General features: G+C 42.8%; 2 protein-coding genes across 2 annotated transcripts in view; both read right to left on the bottom strand.

Annotated features, from left to right (window-relative positions):
- Positions 1-7: 7 nt before the first annotated feature.
- LOC124020030 (proline-rich transmembrane protein 1-like) lies at positions 8-15,513 on the bottom strand. The gene is made up of 4 exons (XM_046335453.1): positions 15,044-15,513; positions 6,149-6,570; positions 5,268-5,438; positions 8-4,532 (listed from the first exon to the last, which is right to left on the bottom strand). The coding sequence occupies exons 1-4, from the start codon at positions 15,057-15,059 to the stop codon at positions 4,356-4,358; spliced, it is 786 nt and encodes a 261-aa protein (XP_046191409.1). The 5' UTR covers positions 15,060-15,513; the 3' UTR covers positions 8-4,355.
- A 318-nt stretch (positions 15,514-15,831) lies between these two features.
- LOC124020042 (helicase SKI2W-like) overlaps positions 15,832-18,694 on the bottom strand; it is a 15,263-nt gene continuing 12,400 nt past the window's right edge. The window contains exons 5-6 of the mRNA XM_046335467.1: positions 17,585-17,725; positions 15,832-16,539 (exon numbers count right to left, since the gene is read on the bottom strand). Of these exons, the coding sequence (XP_046191423.1) occupies positions 16,339-16,539; positions 17,585-17,725 (342 nt within the window). The 3' untranslated portion in view covers positions 15,832-16,338. The remainder of the gene's footprint in view (positions 16,540-17,584; positions 17,726-18,694) is intronic.

Genomic DNA, 18,694 nt, shown 5'->3' on the forward strand with positions numbered 1-18,694 from the left:
AGTATATTCCTTTATTTTGATAAGGTACATGCTACAATATATTTTGGGAGTGCATTTAGATAAACAGGGCAAATTATGAATGGATTTTGCGGAGAGATAAAAAAAAGAGAGCGAGGAGGGCAGGAGAGGACAGATTCAATGATGCAGAGATGAAGTATTAAGCTCAGGGGGTCAACATGAATCATTGTTCTTGGCCGGCTGCACGGCTACACAGGAGGTGCATGTGGCACACAGTTTCATTCATTAATCCATGGTTATTAATCAGCCTTGACACAACTGCTGAGGTGATTGGCTCATAAGTATCCGGTACTTGGCATGATGACACAAACACACACAGGGAGAGACACAGCGCTCAGCGGAGGCAGGGCGGTGTAGCGGTACAGAGATGCATGTTGAGACAGTCCAAGTTAAACGATCGCACAGACGCTGGGTCACTATTTGGAAGGCTAAATGACCATCTGTGATCTTGCAGACACAGTCTGGCCTAGTCCCACCACCTCCCTTTCTTCTCTCTGTGTCAGAGGAGGCTGCTGGGAGGAGCTATAGGAGGATGGGCTCAGTGTAATGGCTAGAATGGAATAACGGTAACGGTTTCCATATGTGTGTTTGATACCGTAGAATTGATTCCATCCCAGCCATTGGAATGAGCCCGTCATCCTATAGCTCCTCCCACCAGCCTCCTCTGCTCTCTGTGTCTATCTGGGGATACATGTGCACTCAACCAGTTCGTGTAATATCTATAAGCAATCAATGGGACGTGGAGTATAGAGATGTGTTTTAATGTTTCATGTTGCGGTTCGGCGCTTGCATTATCTACAAGGGGAAGAAGATAGTGAAAATACACATGACATAGACCTTAGACGCTCTTGAGACGGTGCAAAAAGACAAACATAAATGCTGGCGCTGTAATAACGGGACTAGAAATAAATACCATTGAGGCTGCACTTTGATATGTGATTAAGCCCTAGCTATTGAACGATAGTTCATGTTCCGACTGGGAGAGAAAGAGATACTGTACAAGTGTGGAGGAATCCGGGCCAACTATAAATAGCACTTAAGAGACGTAGGGACAGGAAAGGCCACAGAGAGAGAAAGACAGAGAAGAGACAGAGAGCGAGAGAGAGAGAGAGATGTAGGTGTACACTTCACTGTTACCCGGTCTTGCTCAACCCAAAGAAAAATTGTATTTTATTCAAACAATTGAATCCATACACAACAAATGCATGTGTAACATCCATGAACAGAAATAGACCCCAAGAGAAGTTCATGTACACTGTGATTCGCCAGCCACTTTGAACACGCCAATCTATTACATTTACATGCTCAGGGAAAAGGTATCAATGCCGCAAAGAAGCAGTAGCATTTGCCCAGCCTGTCATCAACAATGACATAGAAAATGCCTTAGAAAACGAATATGTGGGAAGAGCACAGTGTAGATCAAAAAACAACTAGATATGCTAGGAGTGGGTCTAAAAAGCACACACGCGTTCTATGCCAATACTTCTCTTGTATAGAGGCGAGTAACAGCACTACGAGTCACAATACTGTGCTTACTTGGCTCTCTTAACATATCAGATTAAGAACATACAGTATTCTCCAAATACAATGTACATTAAAAATACAGCAGTGATGATCGAATGGAAAGGTGACTACCACGTAACAGAATCATGATAGCCATGGTAATAATACTTGCAGAATTTAACTTCAAACACCCTAATACACTGTTCAAATCAGTAATCATGGTCCTTCACGAGAAACAACACATTCTCAACAGTTCTGACTAACTTAATTTTCTTTAAAAAAAAAAAAAAAAAGCATTATCATAGGAATTGAAAACAGAAGAGAAAGGACAAGCAGATTAGAGATATGTTGAGAATTACGGTCCCAATTTTGCAATGGACAGCAGAAAGAGAAACAGAGAGAGAGAGGGTGCTTGGGGAAATAGAAACAAGTCGAGGAGAGGAGAATGCCACAATGTATATTAGGCATTGATTTTTTTTTTCTCTCTCCTCAGAGACATTCGTTTTCAGAGCCACCATCAGTATTTCTGCTCTACTGATTCCGGCTCAGGTCATTTCAGCTCATACTGTTCCACAACAGCCCTCTTGGCTCTCGATAACAAGGAGAAACACACCTTGTAACGTGATAGGCTAGATTAGACACCAAATGTGTTTGACGCAACCCATATTATCAGCTAAGGCCATTAGGGAAAAGGTTAGATGAGAGAATCGTAATAATGGTTCACAATGGCATTCCCAACAGAGTTTTTGTCTGTATCCCATAAGTCCTTTGTCTACAACCTTTTTACTCTGAGAAACTATTAACTAAGATAACACTCTTGTATTGCCAATTATGACCCTATTTAATATTTGCAAAACATTATTTGCAAAAGCAGCAATTTCTCAAATGTACACCTCACTAGCCCTCTGTATAATTACATACCCTTTTTAATATTGAGTCCGTCCAAGCACTTTCATTTAATGTGTTGCTTTTTGTCTTAGTACTGCAATACTTTACTTTATGTCTGTGACATTAGAAAATGGGTCAACCACTTCAATCAGGCAAGTAATTGTTTTTTTAAATGTGTCCATTTCTACAATTCTACCCTTTTCTATTGAAGTGTATAAAAACCTAGTAGAAAGCCATTCTAAGCCTACTGGAAGTGCAAATCACTCCAAACATCATCAAATTTCATCTAGTTTCAAGGTTTGTCGGATAATATGGGTACAATAAAATATTGATTTCAACTAAAACATAATGGTCGGCAGGTAGCCTAGTGGTTAGAGCGTTGGACTAGTAATCGAAAGGTTGAAAGATTGAGCTGAGAAGGTAAAAATCTGTCGTACTGCCACCGAACAAGGCAGTTATCCCACTGTTCCTGGGCCGTCATTGAAAATAAGAATTTGTTCTTAACAGACTTGCGTAGTTAAATAAAGGTTCAAAACAATATATTATAAAAAAGTGACATTCTAAAAAGCTATGAAAAAATATATATTATAGAAATAAACAAATGAATAAATTATAATACAGATAAATACATACATAAATAAAAATATTAAACAGTCGTGTGCAACAAAATATTAATACATACATAAATAAAGTGAACAAGTATTAAACAGTCTTATGCAACAAACAATTTGTCAACAACCAAGTCCATGTCAGCCACACAAAAAAAGGCGGGACACTCACACAGTACATTCTATGGTGTATCTCTCCATCAACACAACTTTAAATAGAGATGTTATTCATCTCAAAAGAAAAATCTCCACATTTCTGTCATCTTTTTCATAGTTTGATCTCCTAATTAGTCCACTACGTCATGACTTGATTTACTTTCCATTTGATTTTGTGTAAAAAAAAAAACTAATGGCAATGTTTGGCAGTCTGTTATACTGTAATTTATTCTATCCTTTAAATAAATATAAAATATACTATCACTAGATGGAGCATGTTTATGAAAATCATAATAAATCAAAAACTATACATGACTAATAAACACAATTAAATAAAAGTATTTATTTTTGAAGTCATTCAAAACAATCTCTTCATAAAATACTAATTTATATAGGGAAGTCATTTCAGTTATGATTTGTGATCTATTTGGCAGTTTGTGATACAGTGTGACCCATGTTTTGGTCTTCCTAGATTTGAGTGGGACCAAAAATGAATAAGTCATTCATAAATAATTCATAGTTAAAAGGCAATTCCACCACTTTTCAATCTAATTTTCATTATTTCCATTATCATACTAGTGTCTTTCTATTTATGTGAAAAAACTGCGGTTCTATGATCTGTGGTTAAAAAAAATAAGTAGAATAGTCCTAAAAAAAAGTTTTTCTGTGACATCACAAGCTAGGATTAAAAGTAAACTGCAATGAGTTTCTAGCCAGATGGAGAATATTTTATTACTCCCCGCATCACTGAGGATCTGATAGTGTTTGAAAATCACTGTTTCAATGTTGTAACTTTTGATGACACTAGTATCGTGCAGGAGATCATGAAAATTAGGTTGAAAAGTGGTGGAATTGCCATTCAATTCCTCTGTGTATGTACTCTGTTTTCCCCCATAAGCGCTATGGAGTACTATTATATCTGAATATAAATGGTTACAGTGGTAAGTAATACTGGCCCATAATGGGCACCTATTTGTTTTGGCATTTGAATATTAGCTGTGATTGTTTCTCAGCCTGTTAGTAGTCAGTAGGTCAAAACTGTATATACAGTACACAGGGTGCATATATACACATATATACCTCCAATATAACATACCAGTATCAGAGTGTGCATTTCAGTGCCCTTATTCTTCTATCTCCACCCAAAACTACATATCCCATGATGCCACACTGTGTTATGTATTAGGGTTCCCAGTCGTCGTCATGGTGTTGGGAGGCAATGATGACTACCACGGTGAGGATGGTACACAGAACGATGGAGGCAATGCCCACTGCCAGGCTGATGAAGGAGAAGTTACGCGCCTCGCGGGACGCTATCTCTGCCATCACCATGTCCCCCCTGGCCACCGCCGTACGCACCTGAGGGAGGGAGAGAGAGAGAGAGTCTTTTCCCCCCCTTACAAATATGTTTTTTGGAATGCTTTGTCCACATTTAGAGAATGTATTTCATGCTATTAAAGCAACTTCTGAATTTAGTTGAGAGAGAGAATGAGAGAATGAGAGAGAGAGAGAGAGAGAGAGAGAGAGAGAGAGAGAGAGAGAGAGAGAGAGAGAGAGAGGTGTTGGCAACAGCACATGCACACACAAAAATGCCACAAACACAATTTATCAGGCCTTAAATTAATCAAACATACTAATGGTTAAAGCTCTAAAGCTTGCAGGCCTATCTACGCCTTGTTGATAGCTTAGCTCAACAAAAAAACACATCGGAAGCAAGCCCAAAGTGAAAATCTATTTTAACCTGTGTAAACAATGCTGCAATTACATAATGTAGGCTGTTGCAGAGTGTTGTGCATAATGATCAGGCCAACTAACAAAGCCAGCATATAAACAACGAACATAATACTTTAATACACATAGAGATACAACAAAATACTCAAAGAATCATTCCACTAAAACTGACTGGCTAGCTAACAAACATACTGTGCAGACATATCTACACATTTTTAAGTTTCATACAACATTTGACCATATTCGATCAGTTTCTAGAAGGAAAGTTTGCCCTGAGCCTGATGGTCGTCTTGGTATCCCGTTCCTGGGATGCCAATGTCCATTCTAGTGTTCTCTATGATTATGTGCTAGCCTAATACCAACCTGTACTGCCTTGATGATGGCTATGATTCCTGTTGGCCAGAAGCAGCAAACGGTGGTGAGCACAGCGATTGGCAGGTAGTCGTGAGGCGGGCGCCGTGGCTCCATCAGGGCGATGCCATGGGGCATCTGCATGCCCATCTGGCCCTGGGGCATCCCCTGGTAGGGCTGCCCCTGAGGAGAGAGAGAGGTAGAGAAGGGGGGGATAAAGAAAGGGGGCAAGAGTGAGCAAGAGATACGGGGGGTAGAGAGAGGGAGAAAGAGGACACACAAAGGTATCGTATGACGGTGGCTCCCGGAAGTATTTGTCACCTGGTCTTTATGTACTGTATCAAGCTTCTCAGATTAGGAGTTTTTATCTTGGATCAGGTACCCCCCTGTCCATGTAATCTAATTCATTGTGATCTATTAGGCAAAACTGATCCAAAACCAGCACTCCTACTGTGAGATGCTTGATCTCTTTATGGCCACTGACCCTGGAAAAGCCTTTTTAATTTCCCTGTACCCCTCAAGAGGAGCAAACCAATGATTTCTTCCTACAGCCTTAATCTAAGAACCAGTGGACATTGGCTATGTGGGTGACTCATTCTCCATTCCATTAAGAAAGGAAATGTCTGCACTACATAATCTATCATGGTGAGGAAGTAAAGGACTGGGGAGCAGTATTATACCTTGTGCGGGACTTTCCGTTCTTGTATATTGTTGCCCACCCAGCACCGGTTTTCTACAGATTTGGATGAGCATATCATCCTTGTACACTTTGTTGTCTTTTCGACAAACACAAAATGCTTTGCAATGCAATGACGTATTACATACCATGCATCAATGAAACATTTCTTGTGTTCGAACGATGACTGCTATTGTCGTTGAAGTCATTGACTCACCGACGCCACGGGGTAGACAGGAACGTAGGCTGTGCAGGGTTGCAGCTGGAGAGGGTATCCTGGTTGAAAGTAACCCACAGGGGCATGTGGGACACCCCCTCCCGGGCCCTGGGTCTGGACTGTGTAGCCCTGTGGGGCCCCTGGGTGACCGTAGGAGCCATTGTGGAACTGGGTCTCCTGGTAGCCATCGGAGCCAGGGGGCGGGGGTGGAGGGGGGTAGTTGGGCTGGGGGCCACAGCCGGTCTGAGGGGCCATGCTGGGGTGCTGCATGTTGGAGTGTTGCATGTTGGAATGTTGCATGTTGGAGTGTTGCATGTTGGAGTGTTGTTGGCCCATGTTAAGTTCCTGGGAGGGGAGGTATGGAGGGGGCTGAATTTGCTGCATGGGTTGGGACATGGCCTGGCGATTGGTGTCCTCCAGACCTGAGAGAGGAAGAGATAGAAATGAATGAGCAAGATAAAAATGAGAGAGAGAGAGAGAGAGAGAGAGAGAGAGAGAGAGAGAGAGAGAGAGAGAGAGAGAGAGAGAGAGAGAGAGAGAGAGAGAGAGAGAGAGAGAGAGAAGAGTAGGCAGAAACTCTATCTAACTTGCAATCACTCACATTTTGGTCTCCGCTTCCGCAATACGAGCACTAGGGTGCAAAGGGTTGGAAACTTTCCGGTAAATTTACGGAATTTTCCCGTAAATTTTCCATGGGAAGTTAAGCCCTGGAATTTGGGGAATTTGTCATAAATTCATCAAACAACTTAGCTTATAACAGTGTACCTTTTTTGTGGGATACATATAAGGCAATTCTAGGTCTTGTGGCATATTTTGGTTAAACTATCCCCAATTAAATGGAATTGCAACCCTCTGCATGCATAATACATTCTTCCATCACATGTGCAGCTGATTCTCAAGATCTTGCACACTAATGAGATGCTATTAAACCCACACTACTACACTCTCTGAGCCAAGGACTACATGCCTTCTGGTAAGTTTTGATTATAATACTGGGTGGGGTGAATATATTTTATTTGACATACATGATTTTTTGTTAACTAGTAAATAGTAGCCTACAGCAAAGTGTGTTTAACCTTTTTGGGATAGGGGGCAGCATTTTCACTTTTGGATGAATAGCGTGCCCAGAGTGAACTGCCTCCTACTCTGTCCCAGATGCTAATATATGCATATTATTATTAGTATTGGATATAAAACTAATAGAAACTAATACAAGTTTCTAAAACTGTTTGAATGATGTCTGTGAGTATAATAGAACTCATATGGCAGGCAAAAACCTGAGAAAAATCCAACCAGGAAGTGGGAAATCTGAGGTTTGTAGTTTTTCAAAGCTTGGCCTACCGAATAAACAGTGTCTATGGAGTCAAGTTGCACTTCCTACGGCTTCCACTTGATGTCAACCGTCTTTAGAAACTTGAATGAGGATTCTACTATAAAGGAGGGGCTCATGAGACCTGTTTGTCAGTGGTCTAGCAGAGTGTCTCAGGCTCGTGACTCGCGCTCCCGACAGAGTTAGCTCTTGTTCCAGTGATTTTCTTCAGATATAGGAATTCTCCGGTTGGAACATTATTGATGTTTAATGTTAAAAACATCATAAAGATTGATTCCATACATCGTTTGACTTGTTTCTACGACCTATAACGGAACTTTTCTAGTTTTTGTCTGGACGAAGTGCTCGCGCCTCATGAAGATGGATTACTGGGCTGAACACGCTAACAACAAGTGGCTATTTGGACATAAATGATGGACTTTATGGAACAAATCATTCATGCATTGTCGAACTGGGATTCCTGGGAGTGCCTTCTGATGAAGATCATCAAAGGTAAGTGAATATTTATAGTGTTATTTCTAACTTCTGTTGACTCCAAAATGGCGGATATTTCTCTGGCTGGATTGGGCTCTGAGCGCCGTTCTCAGATTATGCTTTTTCCGTAAAGTTTGAAAGTTTTGAAATCTGACACAGCGGTTGCATTAAGGAAAAGTCTATCTTTAATTCTGTGAATAACAGTTGTATCTTTATCAATGTTTATTATGAGTATTTCTGCAAAATCACCAGATGTTTTGGAATCAAAACATTACTGCACGTAACGTGCCAATGTAAACTGAGATTTTTGGATATAAATATGCAGATCATCAAACAAAATATACATGTTTTGTGTAACATGAGTGTCATCTGATGAAGATCATCAAAGGTTAGTGATTAATTTGATCTATATTTCTGCTTTTTGTGACTCCTATCTTTGGCTGGAAAAATGGCTGTGTGTTTTTTTGACTTGGCTATGACCTAACATAATCATATGTTGTGCTTTCACTGTAAAGTATTTTTGAAATCAGACATGATAGGTAGATTAACAAGATGTGTATCTTTCATTTGCTGTATTGGACTTGTTAATGTGTGAAGGTTACAAGGGACAACAGACACTTGGGACAACAGACACATCGGCCTCTACATTGCAGATGAGCTGAAGGCAGTCATCAATGACCTTGGACCACAGAGGGTATTTGCACTGGTGATAGACAATGCTGCGAAACATGTGGAGGAGTCCTACCCTCACATCACACCCATGGGCTGTGCTGCTCATGCATTGAATCTGCTCCTCAATGACATCATGCCTCCGAAAACAATGGAAACACTCTACAAGAGAGCCAAGGAAATGGTTAGGTATGTGAAGGGTCATCAAGTTATAGCAGAAATCTACCTCATCAAGCAAAGTGAGAAGAATAAGAGCACCACATTGAAGCTGCCCAGCAACACCCGTTGGGGTGGTGTTGTCATCATGTTTGACAGTCTCCTGGAGGGGAAGGAGTCTCTCCAAGAAATGGCCATATCACAGTTTGCCGATATGGACAGCCCCATCAAGAGGGTCCTCCTGGGTGATGTATTTTGGGAGAGAGTGGTAAGTAGCCTGAAACCTATAGCAGCAGCCATTGTACGAATTGAGTGAGACAATACCATCCTGTCTAATGTTCAGACTCTGCTTGTAGATGTAAGAGAAGAAATAAATCAAAAAGCATGAAGACTTCTGCCTGAAGCCCATACACGCCACAGCGTACATGTTGGACACCAAGTATGCTGGCAAGAGCATCCTGTCTGGCACATAGATCGACAAGGCCTATGGTGTCATCACTACCGTGTCTCGCAACCTTGGCCTGGATGAGGGCAAGGTTCTTGGCAGTCTGGCGAAGTACATGTCCAAGCAAGGGCTTTGGGATGGAGATGCAATATGGCAGTGGTGCCAACTTATCTCATCAGCCACCTGAGGCTCTTTCCCCTGTTGCCTCCATCATCCTCCAAATCCCACCAACATCAGCCGCATCAGAGCGCAACTGGTCCTTGTTTGTGAACACACACACCAAAGCACGCAACAATACAAGGGTTGAAAAATTGGTGGCCATCCGGGCAAATTTGAGGCTTTTTGAGCCTGACAACGAGCCATCCTCAACAATCTTGGAAAATGACAGTGAAGATGAGGCCTCAGAGTCTGGTGTTCAAGAGGTGGGCATTGAGGAGGTCCAAGAACAAGACATGAAAGCCTGAGAGGATGACAACCAAAGCTTTAGTTTCTAGACTACCGTTTTACAGATGTATGTTGAAAAGGTTTTTGGGAGATGCAATGGATCATTGGAGATCATTCAATATTGCCTTTATTTTGTTGTTCAGTGAAATCATCCCATGTGAAGAGTCAGCTAATTTAATTAAAGTTCAATTTGTAACTAAATAGTTGTTTTCTTTCTATTGGAAGGATTTAATCATTTGCAATGATGTCTACTTATGATAAGGTGAAATGTTTATGTTTCTGTCTCTATATGATATGGTAAATATATCCAATGCAAAAAAAAAAATCTACATTTAAATGGTATTAATATTCATTTGCATATATTTCTGTTAATTCCCATTTATTCCCACGGAACGTTTCCACCTCTGAATATTCCCCAAAATGTGCAACACTAACAAGCACTATAGTTTTTTTCCCTTCCGGTATGTTAACCACACAGACATGTATAGCGTGGGACAATGTTGAATACATTTCACGCAGAGAGAAACAAAAATACCCACGTTCACACAGTAGCCAGGTTCACTTTGTACAATACAGGAATTCACAGCATGCTGACTAGCCTATTCAGCAGTTGATGAGGCAGACAGAGAGAGAGAGAGAGAGAGAGAGAGAGAGAGAGAGAGAGAGAGAGAGAGAGAGAGAGAGAGAGAGAGAGAGAGAGAGAGAGAGAGAGAGAGAGAGAGAGAGAGAGAGAGAGAGAGAGAGAGAGAGAAGAAAGAGAGAGAGAGAGGTGGGGAGAGAGTGAGTGGTGAGACATGATTTGTGCTTGGGGATACACGCAGGCATTTACATAACCCACACACACTGTCACCACTGCGAGAGTAAGACCACTCAGACACAGAAGAAGAGGGATGGGATGCTGACACAGAAGGAGGGACACCTGTTAAAGGGCACATGCAAAACAGAGAAATCTGATTAATAGGATGAGATGGGAGACAGTAAAACAGGTGAAAGATAAAGGACAACAGTCAAGAAAAAAAGGAGAATCGTGGATGAATGGGGGACATGTGATACATGGCCAGTTCACAATCAGATCCAAATTAATAATAAGCACTAATGTATACTTTCATCGGCTGTTTAAATTAATGGCCCATTCACAACTAAGCCATACTGTATACCAAATAGAACATCAAGTAGAGTATAGGCCTACATGAAACCCAGTAGTCTAATGGTGAACTAAAACCAAAGAACATATATAGTTTGATCATTCCAAATGTCTTATGTTGTATACTGAGCAAAAATATAAACGCAACATATAAAGTGAGCACAAAAAGCTTATTTCTCTCAAATTTTGTGCACAGATTTGGTTACATCCCTGTTAGTGAAAATGTATCATTTGCCAAGATAATCAATCCACCTGACTGGTGTGGCATTTAAAAAAGTTGATTAAACAGCATGATCATTACACAGGTGCACCTTCAATAAAAGGCCATTCTACAATGTGCAGTTTTGTCACACAACACAATCCCACAGTCACAAGTTGAGCTAGCATGCAATTGGAATGCTGACTACAGGAATGTCCACCAGAGCTGTTGCCTGAGAATTTAATGTTCTCTACCATAAGCCTACTCCAAAGTCGTTAGCCCAGGACCTCCACACCCGGCTCCTTCACCTGCGGCATCTTGAGACCAGCCACCCGGACAGCTGATGTAATGAGTACTTCCGGCGCCGACAGAGATGGCCGCCTCGCTTCGCGTTCCTAGGAAACTATGCAGTTTTTAGTTTTTTACGTGTTATTTCTTACATTAGTACCCCAGGTCATCTTAGGTTTCATTACATACAGTCGTGAAGAACTACTGAATATAAGATCAGCGTCAACTCACCATCAGTACGACCAAGAATATGATTTTCGCGACGCGGATCCTGTGTTCTGTCTTTCAAACAGGACAACGGAATGGATCCCATGCGGCGACCCTCAGAGCATGCGCAGACCAGCTGGCCGGTGTGTTTACGGACATATTCAATCAATCCCTATACCAGTCTGCTGTTCCCACATGCTTCAAGAGGGCCACCATTGTTTCTGTTCCCAAGAAAGCTAAGGTAACTGAGCTAAACCCGTCATCATGAAGTGCTTTGATAGACTAGTCAAGGACCATATCACCTCCACCCTACCTAAAACCCTAGACCCACTCCAATTTGCTTACCGCCCAAATAGGTCCACAGACGATGCAATCTCAACCACACTGCACACTGCCCTAACCCATCTGGACAAGAGGAATACCTATGTGAGAATGCTGTTCATCGACTACAGCTCGGCATTCAACACCATAGTACCCTCCAAGCTCGTCATCAAACTCGAGACCCTGGGTCTCGACCCCGCCCTGTGCAACTGGGTACTGGACTTCCTGACGGGCCGCCCCCAGGTGGTGAGGGTAGGCAACAACATCTCCACCCTGCTGATCCTCAACACTGGGGCCCCACAAGGGTGCGTTCTGAGCCCTCTCCTGTACTCCCTGTTCACCCACGACTGCGTGGCCATGCACGCCTCCAACTCAATCATCAAGTTTGCGGACGACACAACAGTGGTAGGCTTGATTACCAACAACGACGAGACGGCTTACAGGGAGGAGGTGAGGGCCCTCGGAGTGTGGTGTCAGGAAAATAACCTCACACTCAACGTCAAAGGAGATGATTGTGGACTTCAGGAAACAGCAGAGGGAACACCCCCCCTATCCACATCAATGGAACAGTAGTGGAGAGGGTAGCAAGTTTTAAGTTCCTCGGCATACACATCACAGACAAACTGAATTGGTCCACTCACACAGACAGCATCGTGAAGAAGGCGCAGCAGCTTCTCTTCAAACTCAGGAGGCTGAAGAAATTCGGCTTGTCACCAAAAGCACTCACAAACTTCTACAGATGCACAATCGAGAGCATCCTGGCAGGCTGTATCACCGCCTGGTACGGCAACTGCTCCGCCCACAACCGTAAGGCTCTCCAGAGGGTAGTGAGGTCTGCACAACGCATCACCGGGGGCAAATTACCTGCCCTCCAGGACACCTACACCACCCGATGTTACAGGAAGGCCATAAAGATCATCAAGGACAACAACCACCCGAGCCACTGCCTGTTCACCCCGCTATCATCCAGAAGGCGAGGTCAGTACAGGTGCATCAAAGCTGGGACCGAGAGACTGAAAAACAGCTTCTATCTGAAGGCCATCAGACTGTTAAACAGCCACCACTAACATTGAGTGGCTGCTGCCAACACACTGACACTGACACTGACTCAACTCCAGCTCCAATAATGGGAATTGATGGGAAATGATGTACAATATATCACTAGCCACTTTAAACAATGCTACCTTATATAATGTTACATACCCTACATTATTCATCTCATATGCATACGTATATACTGTACTCTATATCATCTACTGCATCCTTATGTAATACATGTATCACTAGCCACTTTAACTATGCCACTTTGTTTACATACTCATCTCATATGTATATACTGTACTCGATATCATCTACTGTATCTTGCCTATGCTGCTCTGTACCATCACTCATTCATATATCTTTATGTACATATTCTTTATCCCCTTACACTGTGTATAAGACAGTAGTTTTGGAATTGTTAGTTAGATTACTTGTTGGTTATTACTGCATTGTCGGAACTAGAAGCGCAAGCATTTCGCTACACTCGCATTAACATCTGCTAACCATGTGTATGTGACAAATAAAATGTGATTTTATTTTATTTTATTTGATTTGAAACTGTGGGTTTGTACAACCGAAGGATTTCTGCACAAACTGTCAGAAACCGTCTCTGGGAAACTCATTTGAGTGCTCGTCATCCTCACCAGGGTCTTGACCTGACTGCAGTTTGGCGTTGTAACCGACTTCAGTGGGCAAATGCTCACCTTCGATGGCCACTGGCCCACTGGAGAAGTGTGCTCTTTACAGATGAATCCCGGTTTCAACTGACTGCTGATGTCAATGTTGTGAACAGAGTGCCCCTTGGTGGCGGTGGGGTTACGATATGGCAGGTATAATCTACGGACAATGAAACACAATTGCATTTTGAATGCACAGGGATACCATGACGAGATCCTGAAGCCCATTGTCGTGTCATTCATCTGCCGCCATCCCCTCATGTTTCAGCGTTATAACGCATGGCCCCATGTCGCAAGGATCTGTAAATAATTCCTGGAACCTGAAAATGCCCCAGTTCTTCCATGGCCTGCATGCATATCAGCCATGAGCATGTTTGGGATGTTCAACTCTATGAGAAGGAGATGTGTTACGCTGCATGAGGGAAATGGTGGTCACAACAGATACTGACTGGTTATCTGATCCATGCCCCTACTTTAAAAGAAAAAACTATCTGTGACCAACAGACGCACATCTGTATTCCCAGTCATGTGCAATCCATAGATAAGCATGATGAATTTATTTCAATTGACTGATTTCCTTATATGAACTGTAACTCAGAAAAATCTTTGAAATTGTCATTTATATTTTTGTTCAGTGTAGATCTATAGGCAAATCATGATAGGTCTCCTTTGGGTATGTTTATAATTAAGGGCAATCGGCCTGTCTCTATCTGTTGCCATATCTCCAGTGAAAAAATACCTTTAATTTGGCATGTTTAATCATCCGTATTGGATTACATTATTCTGTCTATTCTGATACATAAAACTAAACCTCAGAGGTGTGTTTGTGTGTCTGGCGCGTGATGAGGCTGTATAACCTATGCACTTCGTTCATTTGAGTGCCATGAACATGCACTTGTAGGCCTCTCTTAGGGGGAGGCATCTCACTCAGTGACATGGCGCCTACCTTGGTAACCTCCTAGGTTACAGTGAATCCAGGGAAGTTAAAAGGGACAAATGAAGCAAATTATTGTCGTGCATTTTTTTATGTGAACATCACGCACGCGCACACACACCCTGATACACTGTACACATGCACATCTGTCCGCACGCGCGCAAAACGTTACTTCATTGTCGTCATTTAAATAAATGTGCATGCATAGGTGATGAAATAGAGAGAGCAGCCTATTTGGGGGTGGGGGTGGGGGGGGTGGACAGTGTACTACAGATGCAGTGCATGCAGATAAGTAGGATGAGTTTGTCGGAGATGTTGACATGGGGAGCTGAAAATGTAGAAGATGGAAACAGAGATATCGTGCGTCACCATGTAGCCAATTGTTACAGTAATCCACCTCCAAAATCACCAAAACAGCACCCTATAGCCAAACAATTATCCGAAATATACACATTTATCCCAATGCAACGGAGAGAATAGACAGCGGAGGAGTGGAAGAATTGGCTCAATTATCAATTACAGTGGTGACATAAAAGACGCAACAGAACCAGAGAATAAAAGCTTACCGTGTTTTTCCGACATTTCGTGCAGTCAGAATAAAACTCCGCTCCAAACAATTTAATGTAAATATTCTTATTTCTGCAATACGACTTCTGGTAAATCCTCTTAGGGAAATATGAAATTATTGAGACTTCAATTTCCAGCCAATATTTTTTTTTATCTCCACATCCGTGGCCTATAATAAAGGTATTACTGGATAACTTTATTATATGTTAACGGCCAATTGGATTATCCGATTATAATGACCAATTGGGAAAGCAATGTCCAGTTTATTCACACTCTCTGTAGCTGGTACGTCCACCGTAATAGCGGAAAGTGGGTTTCTCCAATGCATCTATAGTTACATTGAATTAATCAGACACACAGCTATCGTTGTCTTAAAGAGACAGTCGAGACTGGGAAATACATATGCCACTGAGATGGAAAACCCGAAACAAACCTACTTTGGGGGCGACCCGATATTGGATTTGAATACTTCGTATACTATGCTAAAAACCTTTCACTCTTTATCCTCGTGGATGCTGGAGAATCTTGCTGTCATGACATGCAACGCTTTTGCTGGACATGGGCATGACTCTAGAACTGATGCTAATTTTGATCAGGGTTAGATGACATTTATATGATTATGTTTTACTGTATTTTATCGGATAGGATATGCATCGACTGTTGTTCCTACAGTACACAGCAAGAGCAGTAGTTCACAGTGTCATCATTTAAACCAATGGTAGACTCATGCATACAGACACAGACATCACAGAAGACCTTGGGGGGGACAAAATAAACAGTCAATTGGTACAGTCTGCAGTTGATTTTATTACTGTGCAATACATCACAAACCATTTAATTCATATCATTGCTACTTTGGTCTGATTTGTTTAAAGCGCATTCCCTTTCCATGTCCAGGAATCTCATCAGGACTCATGTAAACAATAGTATGTCCATACATACTCACTCACTGCCTCACACACACACACCCTCACTTTCATCACAAGCGCACCAACTGATCCCTTCCTCACACACTCACCCGCTCTTTCACCATAAGCACACACACTGACTGAGCTTGGGACTTGGCTAAGGCACCTTGACACTCTCTCACCTATACAGGATAGACACCCCACTCTCTCACCTATACAGGATAGACACCCCACTCTCTCACCTATACAGTAACACACACCGACTCTCCCTCTCTGACTCTCCACTCCCTCCTTTCTTCCCTCACTCCACTGGCACACTTTCACCTCCAGTACTATACAAACACTATCTACACCCTCGCTCTCCCTCCTTCTCTCCCCACCCTATCTCAGTGTGTGTAGAGTGAGGCAGTGAACACGATGTCTCTGCGGATGGCCAGCGAGGCCTTCTCCATCTTGCTGCCCAGGACCGAGTCTCCCACGATGCGGGCTGCCTGGCGCACCTCCTTCAGCACCTCGTCTAGTCTCTGGACGCAGCGCACCACCGTGCCCTCCTGGACGTCGGTTAACTGGGCAATCTCTGCAAATGGCTGGGACAGGAAATAGGAGAGGGAACAGCCGTTTGTATAGACAGAGTGAGTTCAGTACAGGACCTGTTGCCTTCTTGATGTCCCCTGTAAAAGAGACTGTCTCAATGAGACGTTCCTGATTAAATAAAAGGTAAAATTATATAAAGTACAGGCTGGGACAGGAAGTAGGGATATCAGTTCGTTTCAACTTTAGATACAGTATAACATGTGTCCCCATACATTTTTGGCCCGCAACCCCATTAAAAAAAAAGAAAAGAAATCCCAGACCCCACCATGTTAAAAAAGTTAATGTTCAACAGTCAATGTTCACTTTTTCAAATGGGGCTATGACAGCCTATTACAAATCAGTCTGACAGTACTTTTGACAGTATTTCTATCTGAAGGAAGTATGGTTTGAAGTGACTGAACTGCATCAGAAACTTACTGGGAAATTCAGAAGGTCATCAGGCAATAATTTTGCATGATCTTCTAGGTAGAAAATAACATAAGCATTGATTATGTTATTTCCCCCCCAGTCTGATTTCGTGCCTGGTCTTGTCCACTCTCTTCTAACGAGGCTAGTGGGCAGAGTAGAGGTAAACAGAAGACACATTCCTGAGAGTCTTATCTTTCAGTGATAGTGTCGTGATATTTTGTTGCTTAAACCGTTCAAAAGAAAGTCACATTTTGCAGGAAGAAAACAGAAACCGCTCTGTTTATTACAACCTCGTCTAGTGGCTACCGGAGGTTACTGACATTAATCCCGGGTTCTATGAACCAAGCGCAATTTTTTACATGTTTTATTTCAGAGTTCTCTCTCGCGACCCCACACGTGGTCACCACCCCTAGTTTGAGAAAAGCTGCAGTATAGTTTAGTACAGTGCTTTCACAACTTTGAGGGGCCAGTTTCCACGAACCAGACTAAGCCTAGTTCTGGAGTACAAAGCACTTGAACATGAAAAAAAAAAGTGTTTATTCTGTGTGCGGGAAAGTGTTCACGAGTGTCTTGACTGAAACGAGGTCAATCAAGAAGTGCAGCATTTCAGAGATCACGTACGCCGCTCACCATGCCTCTGGCCCAGCAGTAGGCCACCTCGGTCAGGCCAAACTTGAACTGGCCCACATATTCTTCCGCTGTCTGGGTTATCCCACAGTCCCTCTGCAGCTCCCCAATACGCTGGGCCACCGCCAGAACTCTCTCAATACCCTATGGGAGAGAGGAAAGGAGAGCGGGAGGGAGGGAGGGGGAGGAAAGGAGAGCAGGAGGGAGGAGGGAGGGAGATAGGGAGGGACAAGGGAGAGATAGGGAAGTAATGGACAGGGGACACAGACAGAGTGGGGTAATGTAAAGAGAAGGGCAAAGAGAAAGCGAGAGAGAGGGGAAGAGAGAGAGAGAGAGAGAGAGAGAGAGAGAGAGAGAGAGAGAGAGAGAGAGAGAAATTATGTGGTAGTAATGAAAAGGTGACGGAAGAAAGTGGGGTAATACAAGGAAAGAGAAGTCGAGATTGAGAAAGAGAGCAGGGACAGACACAAAATGCAGACACACAGATTAGTCATACAGGGAGCACTTAAACACAACACTTCCCAATCACATCTACCCTACTTTGCCCACTCCAACCTCAGCCTCCTCTCTGTTAAAGGGATGTTACGGTACTTGTGTATGCTTTTTAGCCAGTTGTTTATAAAAGTAGCTCTCACGAGCCAAAAGTGGTCCCCGAAACATGGCACTGTCACATATGTGCAGATAAGTGCACATCATTGCGCTCTTCTCTCTCTGCTGTTTGACTGTCTCGCTAGTTGTCACTCATATAGTGAGGGGCTGAAGCTCATTGGTTGAACTCAAATTGCTTGGGGGCTGGCCCACGTGGGGGAAAATGTAGGGAAATTGGGGCAGCACAGTTTCCAGAAAGTCTAGGAATTTCGTGGCTAATTGAGGTAAGACAGTCATTATACGCATAGATTATGCATGTATGACCTACACATTGACACATCCAACTCAAAGCGGGATTTAAAAAAACGACTTAGTAGTCGCCAAAGTTCCGCAGTGTTATGCTGCAGGTCATCAGCAACCCCAGTCGGAGCCCTGTCACCAGTGTTGGGTGAATGTGTTCCCTGTCAGTGTTCACTGTTCAGTGCTGCTCGCCCCTGGATGGCACCCCTATAAACCACTCCAGAC

Source organism: Oncorhynchus gorbuscha, unplaced genomic scaffold (assembly GCF_021184085.1).
Source record: "Oncorhynchus gorbuscha isolate QuinsamMale2020 ecotype Even-year unplaced genomic scaffold, OgorEven_v1.0 Un_scaffold_750, whole genome shotgun sequence".
In the NCBI taxonomy this organism is placed as follows: domain Eukaryota; kingdom Metazoa; phylum Chordata; class Actinopteri; order Salmoniformes; family Salmonidae; genus Oncorhynchus; species Oncorhynchus gorbuscha.